Genomic DNA, 13397 nt, shown 5'->3' with positions numbered 1-13397 from the left:
GATGCCACCTCTCACTCCAACGCTGCAAACACCCCGCTGCTGAGCGGTGGCAGCTCTTACCATCATGGGAAAGATGATGGCGGCACGGGACACCTTGATGGTCCAGAGCAGGACGAGGCAGGTCAGCTGGATCGCCGTGAAGAAATGCACCTTTCGCAAGGGCACGTGCCGCAGGTAGATGAAATCCGGCTGGTGCTTCGCTGGCATCCAAAACAGCTTCAAGCGATCAAAGAACTGCGAAATAAAAGGGAAAGGTTGCCACCTTGGGACTGCGGCAAGTTTCTGGCCCTCTCGAGACGTGGAGGCACTTTGCAGCATCTCGCTTGCCGTCAGAAATCCTGGATCCCACTGCATTCCTCCTGGGAGCAGCACCCATTTTCCCTTCGCTCCATCTAGCAACCGGCTTGCCCCTGAGAGCTGCCCACCAAACGGCAACTATGCCATGCCATTCCATTATTAGCATTTCTCGGCCCACTGAATCCCCCCATGAGGATTTCCACCAGTGGTAGAAACTGCCTTCCCTTTGCACCAAATTCCCCCGCTTTTCACGTAACCAAACACTGACCTGCCCTAAACCCTGCAACAGAGAGCGCTGAACTTGCCTGGTCCTCCCATACCTCCTGTGCCTCCACCAATCTTTTTCTTACACAAAAGAGTTTCATTGCTTGCTCTGCGAGAAGTTTTTCCCATGCCACTGCTTTTTTCCCTGCTGCTACAGAGACAAAATACCAGGGAGCCGACATGCTGCACGCTGTAAAAGAGTCCGTACCTGAATTCCTCTGAGCGACGACACACCCATGTAGAGAAAGACGCCATAAAGCACAGGCATTGGTATAAACTGGGGGGGGGAAGAAAAAAAAAAAGAAAGAATGCAATCGTTTCTTTTTCTGTATTGCATTTTCAGTATTACCACCCTCTTCCACAGGCACTGCCTAAAATTGCTTGAAGCTTTCCAGCTTCCATTCAGGCTTAGAGATGGGTCAGATATTAACCATTGTTTTGCCATTTTGTGCGCACGAGTGAGCTAAGGCTCTGCTTTAGGCTGAACTTGGGAGTTATCTCTCCTCAGAATAATCCTATTTTCCAGAAAGGTTGGAGGAAAATAGGCGATTTCACCCGTGCTACCCTATGCCGCATTCTCTGGCGGTAGAAGAAACACTTCTGCCTATTCTTGGGGCAACAGGCAAAGGCCACAGGCCTCCTTTTAGCCTAGAGACGAGATTACTTTGTGGGAGGAACGTGCAAGGAAGCCCACAGGGATGACCTCAGTGTGTTTAGCTCCTGGGAACGGCTGCTCCGCGGCATTTGGGGAGCAAATTGCAGCCACTAAAGGGCTGCCTGTTTGAAACAGAGCAGATGTGCTCGTCTGAATATGCTCAACTGTAACCCATAAACATGGGTGGGCCTGAAAGACACCCAAAAATTCAAGCAGTTGCGTTGCTTGCTCGCCTCGAGCACACCAAACGGGGGCCTGAAGGGCTGCAAAACCTAACCGAGGCTGGTTCCCACCGTTGGTCAAGCCCCAAGGGTTGGGACCACCTCCTCCTCCTCCGCTCCACAACTAACTACTCAGGCCTGCAGAGAGGGGACTGTTTTTCTGTAACCTCCAACAAGCTCACGGTTGTTGGGTGGTTTGCATTTTCCTCTCACCTTTAACACGGAAGTGAAGAAGACAGAGCAGCCCATGAGCACAAAGATCAGCAAGCCAGTGACTCTCTGCTCTCGTATCCCCAGCAACTTGGGTTGTTCTCCTGGAGCTGAGCAGTCAGACTCTACTTTGAGGCTATTCACGTGGGTGATGGACAGGACGGTCGCAGCCACAAACCAGGGCAGCCCCATCACAGAGCACACCCCGAGCATCACGGCCACCACAAAAAGGTCCAGGTGGTACCCGCATCCTTTCTGCAGGCAGGAAAACAAGAAACAGAGCATCCCATAGCACAAGAGCAAGGATAACGTCGCAAGTCAGACTCAAACCCTGCTCGAGCACAAGTCAACTTCTTCAGAATTCAAAACAAGAAATGGAAACAAGCAAGGGTGTATGCAGGCTTTGCACAAGCACCTGGCATGAAAATCTGGCAGGAGTTCAGACACAATGGATATGCAGAGCTTGTGCATTAAATACTTCTCCAAAAAACAACAAGCCACAACCCAAAAGCACCAAACCATTTTTTCCACTCACAAAGAAAACTGTACCACTTGCAAGGAAGGTGTGACTCTGAGTTATCCCTGGCAGCGCATCAAAACAATTCATTCCCCACACCTGCTGCTGCTGCCATTTTAAAACAAAAACGCAGTTCTCTATTGCTCCAAGATTAATTTGCTCCCCCAAAAGGTTGCTCATCTATACTGCCCTGTCACTTGCTCCCTGCATCATCGTTAATCCAGGAGGGCATCCTGCCACGCAGCCTGACCTTGTCCCAAACCAATGCCTTCAGAAAGCATCGGGAATAAGAGCTTCTCCCCAGACCTGCAGCCCAGAAGGGGCTGGGGTCATCTCTCGCAGGCCCTTACCTTCAGCTTGTGCTCCTTCCTGTTCACAATAACGGCACTGATCTGCTGGTCCATGAATATCAAGATGGTGCAGAGCAGAGCTGGGACGAGCGCAGCCAACACCGTCCACCAAGGGTTGGGTCCTATGGGGTTGATGAACCACCCGCGGTCATCTCTGGTAGGCTGCAACAAAGCCCACACATCAGCATCGTCTCCCAGCCCAGGCACTCCACTGGCTTTCATTTTCCCCTCCCTCCTTGTGTCAGAGCACCTCCCAGCCCTGGCTTCATGTCCCCCTCTCCCGGGGGCTTCAGCAGTGCCAGTCTCCTCTTTGCAAGCAGCTCTAGATACTTCCCCTGTAGGTATCTAGTTTTGGGGCCATCTTCTCGTTTCCAGGAGGAAGCAAGGCACTTGGAGGTGGAAGAGGAGATGGTCACACCACCAGCATCTCCTCCAGACTCAGCCCTGCCCTGCCCCGGCATCACCTTGTGACACCCCCACGTGCCAAAACACCTCGTTACCTTGAACTCATGGGGGACCTGGAGCTTCGGCGATGGGATCCCAACCACAAAGTCAAGGAGCACCATGATGACGATGGTGAGGAAAACAGCAAAGTCGCTCACTGTGGACCGTACCTGGGGCGAGAAACCAGAGGTGAGAGGGGCATGGCAAACAGGGCCGTAACGTGAGATGCAAGAGTTGCAGACATCCACAACATTAAGGCTGCTTAACCAAATCCCACCACCCCTCTGAGCACATGCAGCCTGATCCCTTGCTTAGATACTGCTGCTGTGTTTGTCCCTGTGAGATCTGGGGTCAGACAATAAAAAAAAGCTTAACTAGGCCAACAAGGGTTGGTTTAAGTCAAAATCTAAAAATAATAATAATAATATTAAAAATAAGAAAACACATGTCTGCCACTACAGCTACACTCACAGCTACAATGGCAACAAGGCACTGAGGCATCCTTTAGTCCTCAAAAGGAAGCTCCTCATTCGAATCTACTTTCCACTCGAGCACATAATGCGCAGAAGGTAGGGGAAAAAAAAACAAACCGAAACCCCCAACCCCCAAAACTTTGGGAAACCTGACTTCCTACTACCTGAGGAGAAGAAAAAAAATTAAAAAAAAATCAAACCCCAAAAATCTTCAATCTGGGGCAGGTCACGAGGCAGGTGGGAAACGCTACGATGATTTTGCACTCATGGAAATGAGTGTGGGACATCCAAGCTCTTGGAGAGCTTGGCCTGCAAGGCCAACGTTTCCCAGCTTGACCAAGGCAGGGCAAATACTGCTTAGTGCTCCAGGAAAGCCATTTTGGGAAACGAGTGCGGAGATGGACACTGGCCACCTCCTTCTACTTACTCTGGTTGGAAAGTAGCGGCTGGTTTTAAACTTCTTCAAGAAGCTTGACAGGGCAAAGGTGGCGAAGAAGAGGATGCAGCACCAGAAGAATACATCAGGGGCGTAGGGGCCGTCGCATCCACAGGCAGGTCCTTGAAACTCCCCACGCAAATACTGACATTCCTGGAGAAACAGAGCGTCAGGACACAAAGGCAGTGCACGTGCGGCAGGGAAACCTCGCATAGCTAGGGGGTTTTGAGGATCTTGGTCCAAGATCCACGACCCTGTAACTGCTCCTGCCAATGGAGATTTATATTTAATGAGCAGCAGCAGCTGAACAAGTGACACATCGAACTACACAGCGGAGAAATGAGATGTGAGGAGACACCATACGCTAGTAACACATTACAAGAAACACTCATCCAGGTGACACTCTTCCATCAGTTGCTTGCATTCATAGCACTGTGTTTCCTTAACTGCATCTGGCTTCAGTCCTCACATCTTCCCGCAAAAAACAACATGCCAGGCTCTCCCAACCCTGTGAAGAAAACCTCATCAGCTTTCCTAACTAAAAAGTAATTCTTTTAAAAATTATTTTTAAACCTGAAAAGGACTAGGATTCACAGGACTAGCATCATTACATTCACTTCACAGTCCTCCTCAAAATGGGAGAACAAAAGATAATTGACATGACAAACGCCACAGTTACAGACGTTCCTTCCTGGGGGTGCAGTTCGCACACCTAGGAGCTCATGCATGCACGAATGGGTGACGCCAGGCAGCAGCCTTCTTACGTGCCTCTGACCTCAGGAAGAAACAGATAGCATGAATACTTTTACTCCATTTGCATCCTGAGGACCAGAGATGAAGCCCAAGATTTGCCTAGATGACACAGTCAGTTCCTTTAAGGGATGAAATTGTTCGTTTGAGTTTGGCTTCAAGGACTCCCACAGCTGGCGATTAACTAAGAGGTATGCTACAGCGAGGAGCCCGACACACAGACTGCAGGACAACTCATCACGCCAGGCCTCTGAGCTTGCAGTTCTCCGCAGGGCCCGGTGCTGCCTGAGCAGGTGGATGGACTTCCCAGTTCCAGAAATACAAGCTCGTGAATCAAACCCTCCTCAAGCACGCAGGCAAAACTGGCTGCGCTTTAGCGAAGCAAACCAACAACGAGGCTTCCTTTGTTTGGGTGCCTCCAGTCTGACGATGCTCTGGGCTACTTTCTCTTCCTGGCAGCAACAGGAATAAGTTGCTCTCATACCTACCAGCTTCTGACAGAGAAAGAGGATGATCTCGTTCTTGCCTGCTAGGACCAGGGGTGGCAATAACGCAGTCTGCCGAGACTGGAAGGGGATGCCTTGGAGGCGGAAACACGCGGGTGTTCATTACTCCTGGGCACTCGGAATCACGGGAGGAGATGATGCCGAAAGGCCTGATCCGATTCACAAACTGACGCACCTTAGGACTGAAAAGGCTTCTCCTTCCACTAACTTACTTTTCTCTGCAACAACAGCCTCAGGAGAGTAACTTCTCCGTAACCCTTTACACTACAGCAACTACAATACTTAATCCTAATGTACCTTACAAGAAAACTACTGCGGTCTTCTCTACTAGAGGGCCAACGCTGCTGCGCCTGTAAGGAGCGCTTTACATTTTATTAACTTTTTGAAACAACGCACTAGCTTCCCTTGCAATCGCATTACGTGGGCTTCCTGGGACTTTATATATGCACGTTCGTTTTCTCTGGCTAAATCAGATTTGGAACGCAGGGGTGGCCATCTGAAAACACTGCAAAACATTCTTTTTACATACATCAGTTCTCTGGTGAAGGCAACAACTGAGGAGGATCTTCAGCTAATGTAAAACTGCGAAGCTCAGAGGAGTCGTACTCCAGCTAAAGATCTGCGCACTACTAGGCAGGAATGTCAAATTAAGCAATGCCCAACAGATACAAGTCATTGGACCTTTTCTTTTACAAGTAGGAAAGAAAGGGTACACAGAAAGATAGTGGTCTGTAGAAAATGCATGTAAATCATCAAGATTTCCAAGGATTACTCGAATCGCTTCCTGGAGAGGCCAAAACAAGAAAGGAAGGAAGAATATTAACAAGATAGCCACAATCCCACTGCCAAGTACAGTTTTCAGGCTTGGGAAAAAGAAAAATAACATTACAGTTTGCAGGAATCATGGAAGAGCAGGTTCCAGATATTTTGCTTTTCCTCCTCCCCTTCTTCCCCCTGCTCCCTCCCATCACCTTAGAGCACGCTGCCCTAACAGATTCACAGAAACTGAAGTGAACGAATATCTTAACCCTGAATTAACATAGAAGCAATACTATGGAGAGTGGAGGTGTGCTTTTAAATTTAACAAGTTCTACATTTAAGAAGCCTCCTCCTTGCCAGCACAACACATGCAAGTATTGACCTGTTTCAAAAATAAACATATTCCCGTTTTTCGGAATATTGACCCAATTCAGTTACAAAGGAACTGTAATTCAGCCCCAACAAACTCCTGCTTTATAAACGGCAAACTTTTTCTAGGAATACCTTTTGTTGGGAAGTGGCTTGCTGAAAAAGGACATGGGCCTGTGGAAAAGTTGTGCGAGCAGAGTTCTGTGTGAAAGAATGTCAGTTTGAGCAACAAGACTAGGCCTTGGCTGAAAATAGCTGGCTTTACTGATATTGGGAGAAAAACAACAGCTGGTCTCGCTGTTATCAGGAGAAAGACAGGGACGGTGTGACCTTGGCATAACTTCACAAGTAACTTTTGAAGAAGTTCTCATGAGAAAGTTACTGAACACGCGTAGCTGCCAACCACAAGTGGGTGTGTTTTAGTAATGAATAAACATTAGCAATGTACCAATCATATTAGGACTAGTAGGCATAATTATCGCAAACTGTATAAATATGAGCTATCCGTGCAAATAAAGTTGAATCACTTCTATCACTCATATTGGGTCGACTTATGTGCATTCCTCCGCCGCTCCAACAAATGGCGCCCGAACGGGGACCGAAGAAAGGGGAATTGGAGCGACGGACACTGAGAAGCACCGGTAGCAGCGACCGGGGGGCAAAAGATTAACCGAACGCTGATCGTCTTGGTTGGTGTGTTAACTCTCGTGCCTGGACCGTCCAAAAGGGGTTCGCCGTCAGTGAGGGCTACTGGAAAAAGGCTGCAAAGACTTTTTAACCGAGGTGCCTTAATCAAGGTAGCACCCAGGAGTATCAAGAAGCCGGCCGGCAATGGATCAAGAGGTAGCCCTAAAATTATTACAATGCTTTTTAGAAAAGCGGGGAGTAAACTGCATTAAGCAAATTTCGGGGTTAGTCACGCTGGGTCGCGTTAAGGGATGCTTTAAGAATCCGGATTTATTATTTAAGGAGAGTGAATGGCGTAGATTAGGAGACGTATTATGGGATATGGTAACTGATGATGATAAATCAGCTAAAAAACTAATGAAGCAAGGACAGAAACCTTTCAATTAGTGTGGGTACAGCTTTTGAGCTTAGTACCTGGAATGCTATCGGAACCTCCCTATGGGATGAAATTAGTGACGGGTCTAAAGAAGTTAAAGATCTTGTAACTTTACGGAAATTGATTAAGACAACTCTGTAAGAAATGAAAGCAGATCGTAAAGCGTCTGCGTCTGCTTTTGCTGCTCTCTCTCTCCAACCGCAAGCGAAAGGGAAAAGCGGGGAGAAAAACATAATGCAGCGAGAGAGACTTTTTGGAGCTTGTTCGCCTACTCTCGTGCCCTTGACTTCTGCTCCACTCCCTGGGACTGCCGATATTAATCAGCCATCCGACAGTTCCCAAGCCTCCCTAACCGTACGATTAAAGGAAACCCTACAGAATCAGGGAATGAGTAAAAATCTGCCTACGAAAAACCAGCCCTCAGATACCACCGTTCAACATGAACAAATTATACCTAGCATACACCCTGATTCAAATAATGCAAACAAGGACTTGGCTACTCTAATAATAGAACAAAAAGAGACAATGTTAGAATTGTTAAAGGAAATGGGGAAAAGAGACGGGGAAACCAACCGCACCCGTGACAGACGCGGAGCCGCCTGTAATAGCCGCTGCAGAAGAAAGGCAGAGACATTGGAGGGGTGTAATAACAGATGCCATTATAGAAGGGACTATGCTCTAAGCATTCCCAGTTATTGCATCAAATGGACAGAAAAAATGGGAGGTGTTTGACTGGAAGGTCATTGAGAAATTAAGGAATGCTGTGAGTCAGTAGGGAATCAAATCTGCGTTAACTCACCAAATACTGCAATTCATTTTTTCTGCTGATACGCTGATACCTCAAGATATTAAACAGCTAGCACAGTTGATTTTGACACCCGCCCGAATGTTAGTGTTTTTCTGGCAGCGGGAGAAGCTCTGTGATAGGGAACAAGCAACATCACGACAACAAACAGATCCCCTATGGGGAGTAACCATGCAGATGCCGATGGGTGCTGGACCCTTCGCATCAGGGAACGCTCAGTTACAATGTGTCACTGAGGTTCATCATCTATCACAGATCTTGGCATATCAAGCTTTTCTTACCGTACCAGACAATATGTACAGCCATGCTTTTACCCAGGTGAAACAGGAGAATACAATTTATGACCACCCTGACATGAACGAGGGCATGAAAGAAAACACGTTCAAAATACTCGCTTTTGAAAATGCTACTGAAAAGACACGCAAAGCATTGTGTAATTTGCCGAAAAATGCAGACATCGTTGATATGATAGAATACACGGATCGATCAGTGGACTCACAGAAAGTAGCCTATGCTGCCACAGCTCTCCAAGGAGCTACAAAGAAACACAAGGCCAGTAAGACACCCTTGGTCAAGTGTTCTAACTGTGGCAAACGTGGACACATTAGGAGCAAATGTACAGGTACTGTTAACAGTAAGTGCTGCAACAAGTGTAAGAAAGATAACCATACCACCAAGAATACAGGAAGAAGGGAAACTTTACACCGACTGCGAAGGCCCCTTGCGCGACGACACGAATGCAAGGGGCTTGAGCTGCCAGCCCTCTGGCAGCCTCGCAACCACCAGATCCGCCACCGCAGGAAGCTCCAGAGTGGATGTGGAAACCGCAGTCAACATAAAGGGACCATTGGGGTTTGGACTTAGTGCATTTTTAATGGGGCAATCTTCAACAGCTCTAGAAGGAATTCTGGTGCTCCCAGGGCTTATTGATGCAGATTATTGTGGGACTGTGAAAATTATGATTCATGTTTTAATCCCTCCTGTTTCTATTCCTAAAGGTACCAGAATAGCACAATTAGTTCCATTCAGGTCGTGTGTTCCGAACCCAGGTGAAGTACAACGTGGAGATGGTGGATTCGGCTCCACAGGGAAACCGCAGGTATACTTTGCCATGGACGCAACAAGAGGTAAACCAGAAAAGGTAGTGCAATTGGAAGGGCCCGATGGAGTTGTTGTCAAGAAACATATGACAATCAATACAGGTGCTGATGTTATGATTATTTCACAATGCATTTGGCCTCCATCATGGCCATCGATCAATCCAAACTTTGGTATTGCAGGGATAGGGGGCACACAAGCCACCTTAGTAAGTCAGCTACCAATTACATTTGTGTTCCCCGATGGTGAACACATTACGACGTGTCCGTATGTCATGACTACCCCAACTGAATTGTTTGGCCTCGTAGGCCATGATTTATTGAGCCAAATGAAGGCAATGTTAGTGACGCATCCTTTTTAGGAGCGGTCACTGAGGGGTAGCCGATTCTGAAAATTAACTGGAAAACAGATGAACCTGTTTGGATTGATCAGTAGCTGCTAAATTCTGAAAGGCTACTAAAAATACAAGGGTTAGTTGAGGACCAGTTGAGAGCGGGACAAGTTGTTCCTTCTACTAGTCCATGGAATACATCAATATTTACCATTCCCAAGAAAAGTGGGAAGCGGAGACTGTTACATGATCTCAGAGCTGTGAATGTGGTGATGCACAGTATGGGAGCCCTGCAGCCAGGTTTGCCATCTCCAGTTATGCTTCCAGAAGAATGGGATTTGTTAATTATAAATCTAAAAGATTGCACCCAGATGGCGCTGAACGGTTCGCCTTTTCGGTACCATCGATTAACAAGGCAGAACCCTATAAGAGATACCATTGGGTCGTGTTACCGCAATGAATGCGCAATTCCCCCACGATGCGTCAGGTGTATGTGGCCTGGGCATCAGAGCCTGTAAGAAAGCAGTTACCTCAGTAACTTGCCACAGGATGAGATTTTAACTCAATTGCAGGACATCTTAAGCCATCGCGGAGTAATAATCACTCCTGAAAAGGTGCAAAAGGCAGCACCTTGGAAGTATTTGGGGTGGCACATAAATGCTAGCAATGTTAAACCTCAGAAGGTTCAAATAACATGAGAAATTTCAATGTTACATGATGTCCAGAAGCTTGTGGGAGATATCCAGTGGGTGCGGAATCTTTGCGGCATCACTAATGGCAATATGACCCCTCTGGTAGAACTCTTGGGTATGAGAACACTGTGCAGATGAGAAACGGGAAATGACAGAGCTGACCAATTGGTTGCAGCGCCACGGGAGCCTCCTCCAGGGAATCGTTTTCAACAAAGCACGGCAATCGCATGCGTTCTTGCACCAACCCGCTAGGATGTTAGCAAAGCAATTTGACTTACCACTTACTGATGCCCAAGGTATCGTTAAAGCATGCCCTGATTGTCAAAAGGAAGGGCTCGGCTTGGGCTGTGGGGTTAACCGACGAGGTCTTTTGCCATTGCAATTGTGGCAAATGGATTTCACCCATGTCATGTGGTTTGGTGCAAAGCGTTCTGTGCATGTGTGTATTGATACCTATCCTGCTGCCATGTGGGCCACGGCACGAACTGGAGAAAAGGCCTTACATATTGAATGACATCTTCACGCTTCTTTTGCAGTACTGGGTGTGCCTCAAGAAATTAAGATGGACAACGGCCCAGCCTATGGTTCTACACGATTTGCTCGATTTTGTAATTTGTGGGGAATTCACCACGGTACCGGTATTCCACATCTTCCCACAGGACAGGCTATTGTCAAATGGGCCAACCAAACCCTAAAAGAACATGCTGCAAAAACAAAAGGGGGGAACCCAGGGCTTACTCCCAGAGGAACGATTGGCCAAAGCCTTATTTGTGCTAAATTATCTTAGATTGACAGGTGATCACAAAGACCCACCAATGGTAGTGCATCATGTTCTTTTACAGGCAGAAAGGACGCAACAAAGTACAGGAATCATGGTAATGTCTAAGGACCCAGAATCCAGGAAATGGTGCAGATCAGCAGAAGTAAAACTTACTGGGAGATCCTGGCTAAGTGGGACAAGCCATGGCTTCGCACTGATGCTGGACCCGGAATTGTTCCAATGGCGACTGGCACGGCACCGGCGGGTGCTGGAGCCACTGATCTGACAGATTCTAACTAATAGAGTATAACTAGTGGACACGGAGTCCTTCAGAGAGGTTTTCAGAACAGCGTGCCTTATTGTATATAGAACCTGCTTTAGGTAAAAAGTGTGTAAAGCATAATTTGATTAAACATAGTGTGATTACGGGAAGACAGTGTGGGGTAAAAGTTAGTTAAAGCCAAAATTAGGGGTAAGGTCTATTTCCATTAATAACCTGGGAACGAGGTTGATTGTGTTTCCACAGATACAGGCCCACGATGGACTCCTGTTCGATTTGCATGACCATCATCATCTGGAGCATCATAGATGATGTGGCAATATGAATACTACCTCAGCCAAAAACTAATGTATAGGTCACCTTGGCTAACATAACAGGTCAAGATTCTCTGTGCATCGCAACTGTATCGTAAAGCCCATGAACCAATAGACAAGATGGCTATGACTCGTGCAGCGCGCCTGGCCAGCGAGCGCATGCGTCATAGATTGCAACCGAGGCGGACTTTTGGCACCCGCTGGCCACGTGTGCTAAAACCCGTTCCTCTGCAAATGTATAAATACTGGGATTTTCCGAAGAGCATCGGGCTGGTGTACAGTGAGGCCATCGTTGCCTCTGTGGGGACGCCCACGGAAAGCTGGCACCTACCGATTGCTGGGCTGAGTTCGTGGAGCAAGATGGCACAAGAATGTATAGATGGTTCATTTTCCTCATGGTCTGGGTCATTAGGGGTAATGGGTTGGCTCAAAGAATTATGGGCATTATTGTAGTTACTGTGATTTTAGCTATTGTAATAGTTTTACCTTGTTCAGCTTATTAAGGAAAATGGCATCCCAAGTTATTAAGCAAGCCTGGATTGCTCAAAAACAAAAAGAGGGAGAAAGATTTAAACGGAGACCTACAGTGGATTCAACCTTGTTGTGGTATTACAAATACAGACTTACAGCCGCTGCTGGATTTATTGTGGGGCAGCGGTACCTTAACTTCTACAAGACAACTAAGTGCACCGGGATGGCAAGCCTTGGCAGCAATTGGACAAAAAAACCAAACCAAAACAAAACAAACAAAAAAAAAACACAACAAAAAAAACCCATCACATCCTCCATGTCTGGCAGATACGTTCCTGATTTACCCATAAATTTGAAACCTTATGCTGAGATTGATATCGAACACACTGACTGTAGTAAGCAGCATGACAGTGACACCGGTGATTGATCCACATCGGTTAACACCATGGGACAGTAAGAATGTTTGGGTGTCACTAGCTAAAGCTATTAATCAAACCTCTTTTTGTGTGCTTATGTATTTTATTAGGTATAATGTTGTTTTTACTGTGTTTAATTAATTGTGTTCACAGATCTTTGCAAAGGGCAATACAGCAGGTGTTAAAATTTTACCTCAATCTATATACAAACAAATAGATTGGCTGAAGAAACATACACAAAGATCCAGCAAGAAACTAGTTGGTTTGATGGAGTGTTACAATCAATATTCGGCGGGATAACACTATGGGTAATGTCATTGATTAAGGAAGCCTTATGATGGTTGGGTATATTGATATTAATCTGTGTAATAGTTAGAATTCCGTATGGGTGCATGATAAAAGGAGTCTCAAAGCTGACACACCAAGCTCTACTCGCACAAAAAGAAAAAGGGGGAATTGTTGGGAATTGGCTTCATGAAAAAGGACGTGGGTCTATAGAAAAGCTGTGCGAGCAGAGTTCTGTGTGAAAGAATGTCAGTTTGAGCAGCAAGACTAGGCCTTGGCCGAAAATAGCTGGCTTTGCTGATATCAGGAGAAAAACAGGGACAGTGTGACCTTGGCATAACTTCATAAGTAACTTTTGAAGAAGTTCCCATGAGAAAGCTACGGAACACGCATAGCTGCAAATCACAAGTGGGTGTGTTTTAGTAATGAATAAACATTAGCAATTTGCCATTGTTGTCCAGGCCCATTGCCTTTTGCAGTCTGGCCCATTTCCAGCTTGGGGGTGCTCTTAGGATTAGTCTGGAGGCAAAGATCACACTGTTGTGCGATCACACTGCCTCACCGTGGCGTATAAATTCCTAGCCACAATTTCTCCTATCGGATGATTATACAGGGCTTCTGTTCCCCAATG

At 46.8% G+C, this 13397-nt stretch overlaps 1 protein-coding gene and 1 long non-coding RNA gene across 37 annotated transcripts in view; one reads left to right on the top strand and one right to left on the bottom strand.

Annotated features, from left to right (window-relative positions):
• The window catches only part of LOC126036761 (electroneutral sodium bicarbonate exchanger 1-like), a 340015-nt gene that overhangs the window by 2309 nt on the left and 324309 nt on the right, over positions 1 to 13397 (bottom strand). For 12 of the 35 annotated variants that reach the window (XM_049796811.1, XM_049796810.1, XM_049796814.1 and 9 more), the window contains 3 exons: positions 1651 to 1902; positions 770 to 838; positions 61 to 234 (listed from right to left, as the gene is read on the bottom strand). In XM_049796811.1, the coding sequence (XP_049652768.1) occupies positions 61 to 234; positions 770 to 838; positions 1651 to 1902 (495 nt within the window). Of the gene's footprint in view, positions 1 to 60; positions 235 to 769; positions 839 to 1650; positions 1903 to 2514; positions 2677 to 3014; positions 3129 to 3858; positions 4021 to 13397 lie in introns of all 35 variants that reach the window. The other 23 variants (XM_049796839.1, XM_049796822.1, XM_049796824.1 and 20 more) reach the window with 3 other exon arrangements.
• Positions 1 to 13397, top strand: part of LOC126036771 (uncharacterized) — a 251573-nt gene that overhangs the window by 83624 nt on the left and 154552 nt on the right. The window lies entirely within an intron of this gene.

Source organism: Accipiter gentilis, unplaced genomic scaffold (assembly GCF_929443795.1).
Source record: "Accipiter gentilis unplaced genomic scaffold, bAccGen1.1, whole genome shotgun sequence".
In the NCBI taxonomy this organism is placed as follows: Eukaryota; Metazoa; Chordata; class Aves; order Accipitriformes; family Accipitridae; genus Astur; species Astur gentilis.
This window is presented reverse-complemented; position numbering and strand designations above follow the sequence as displayed.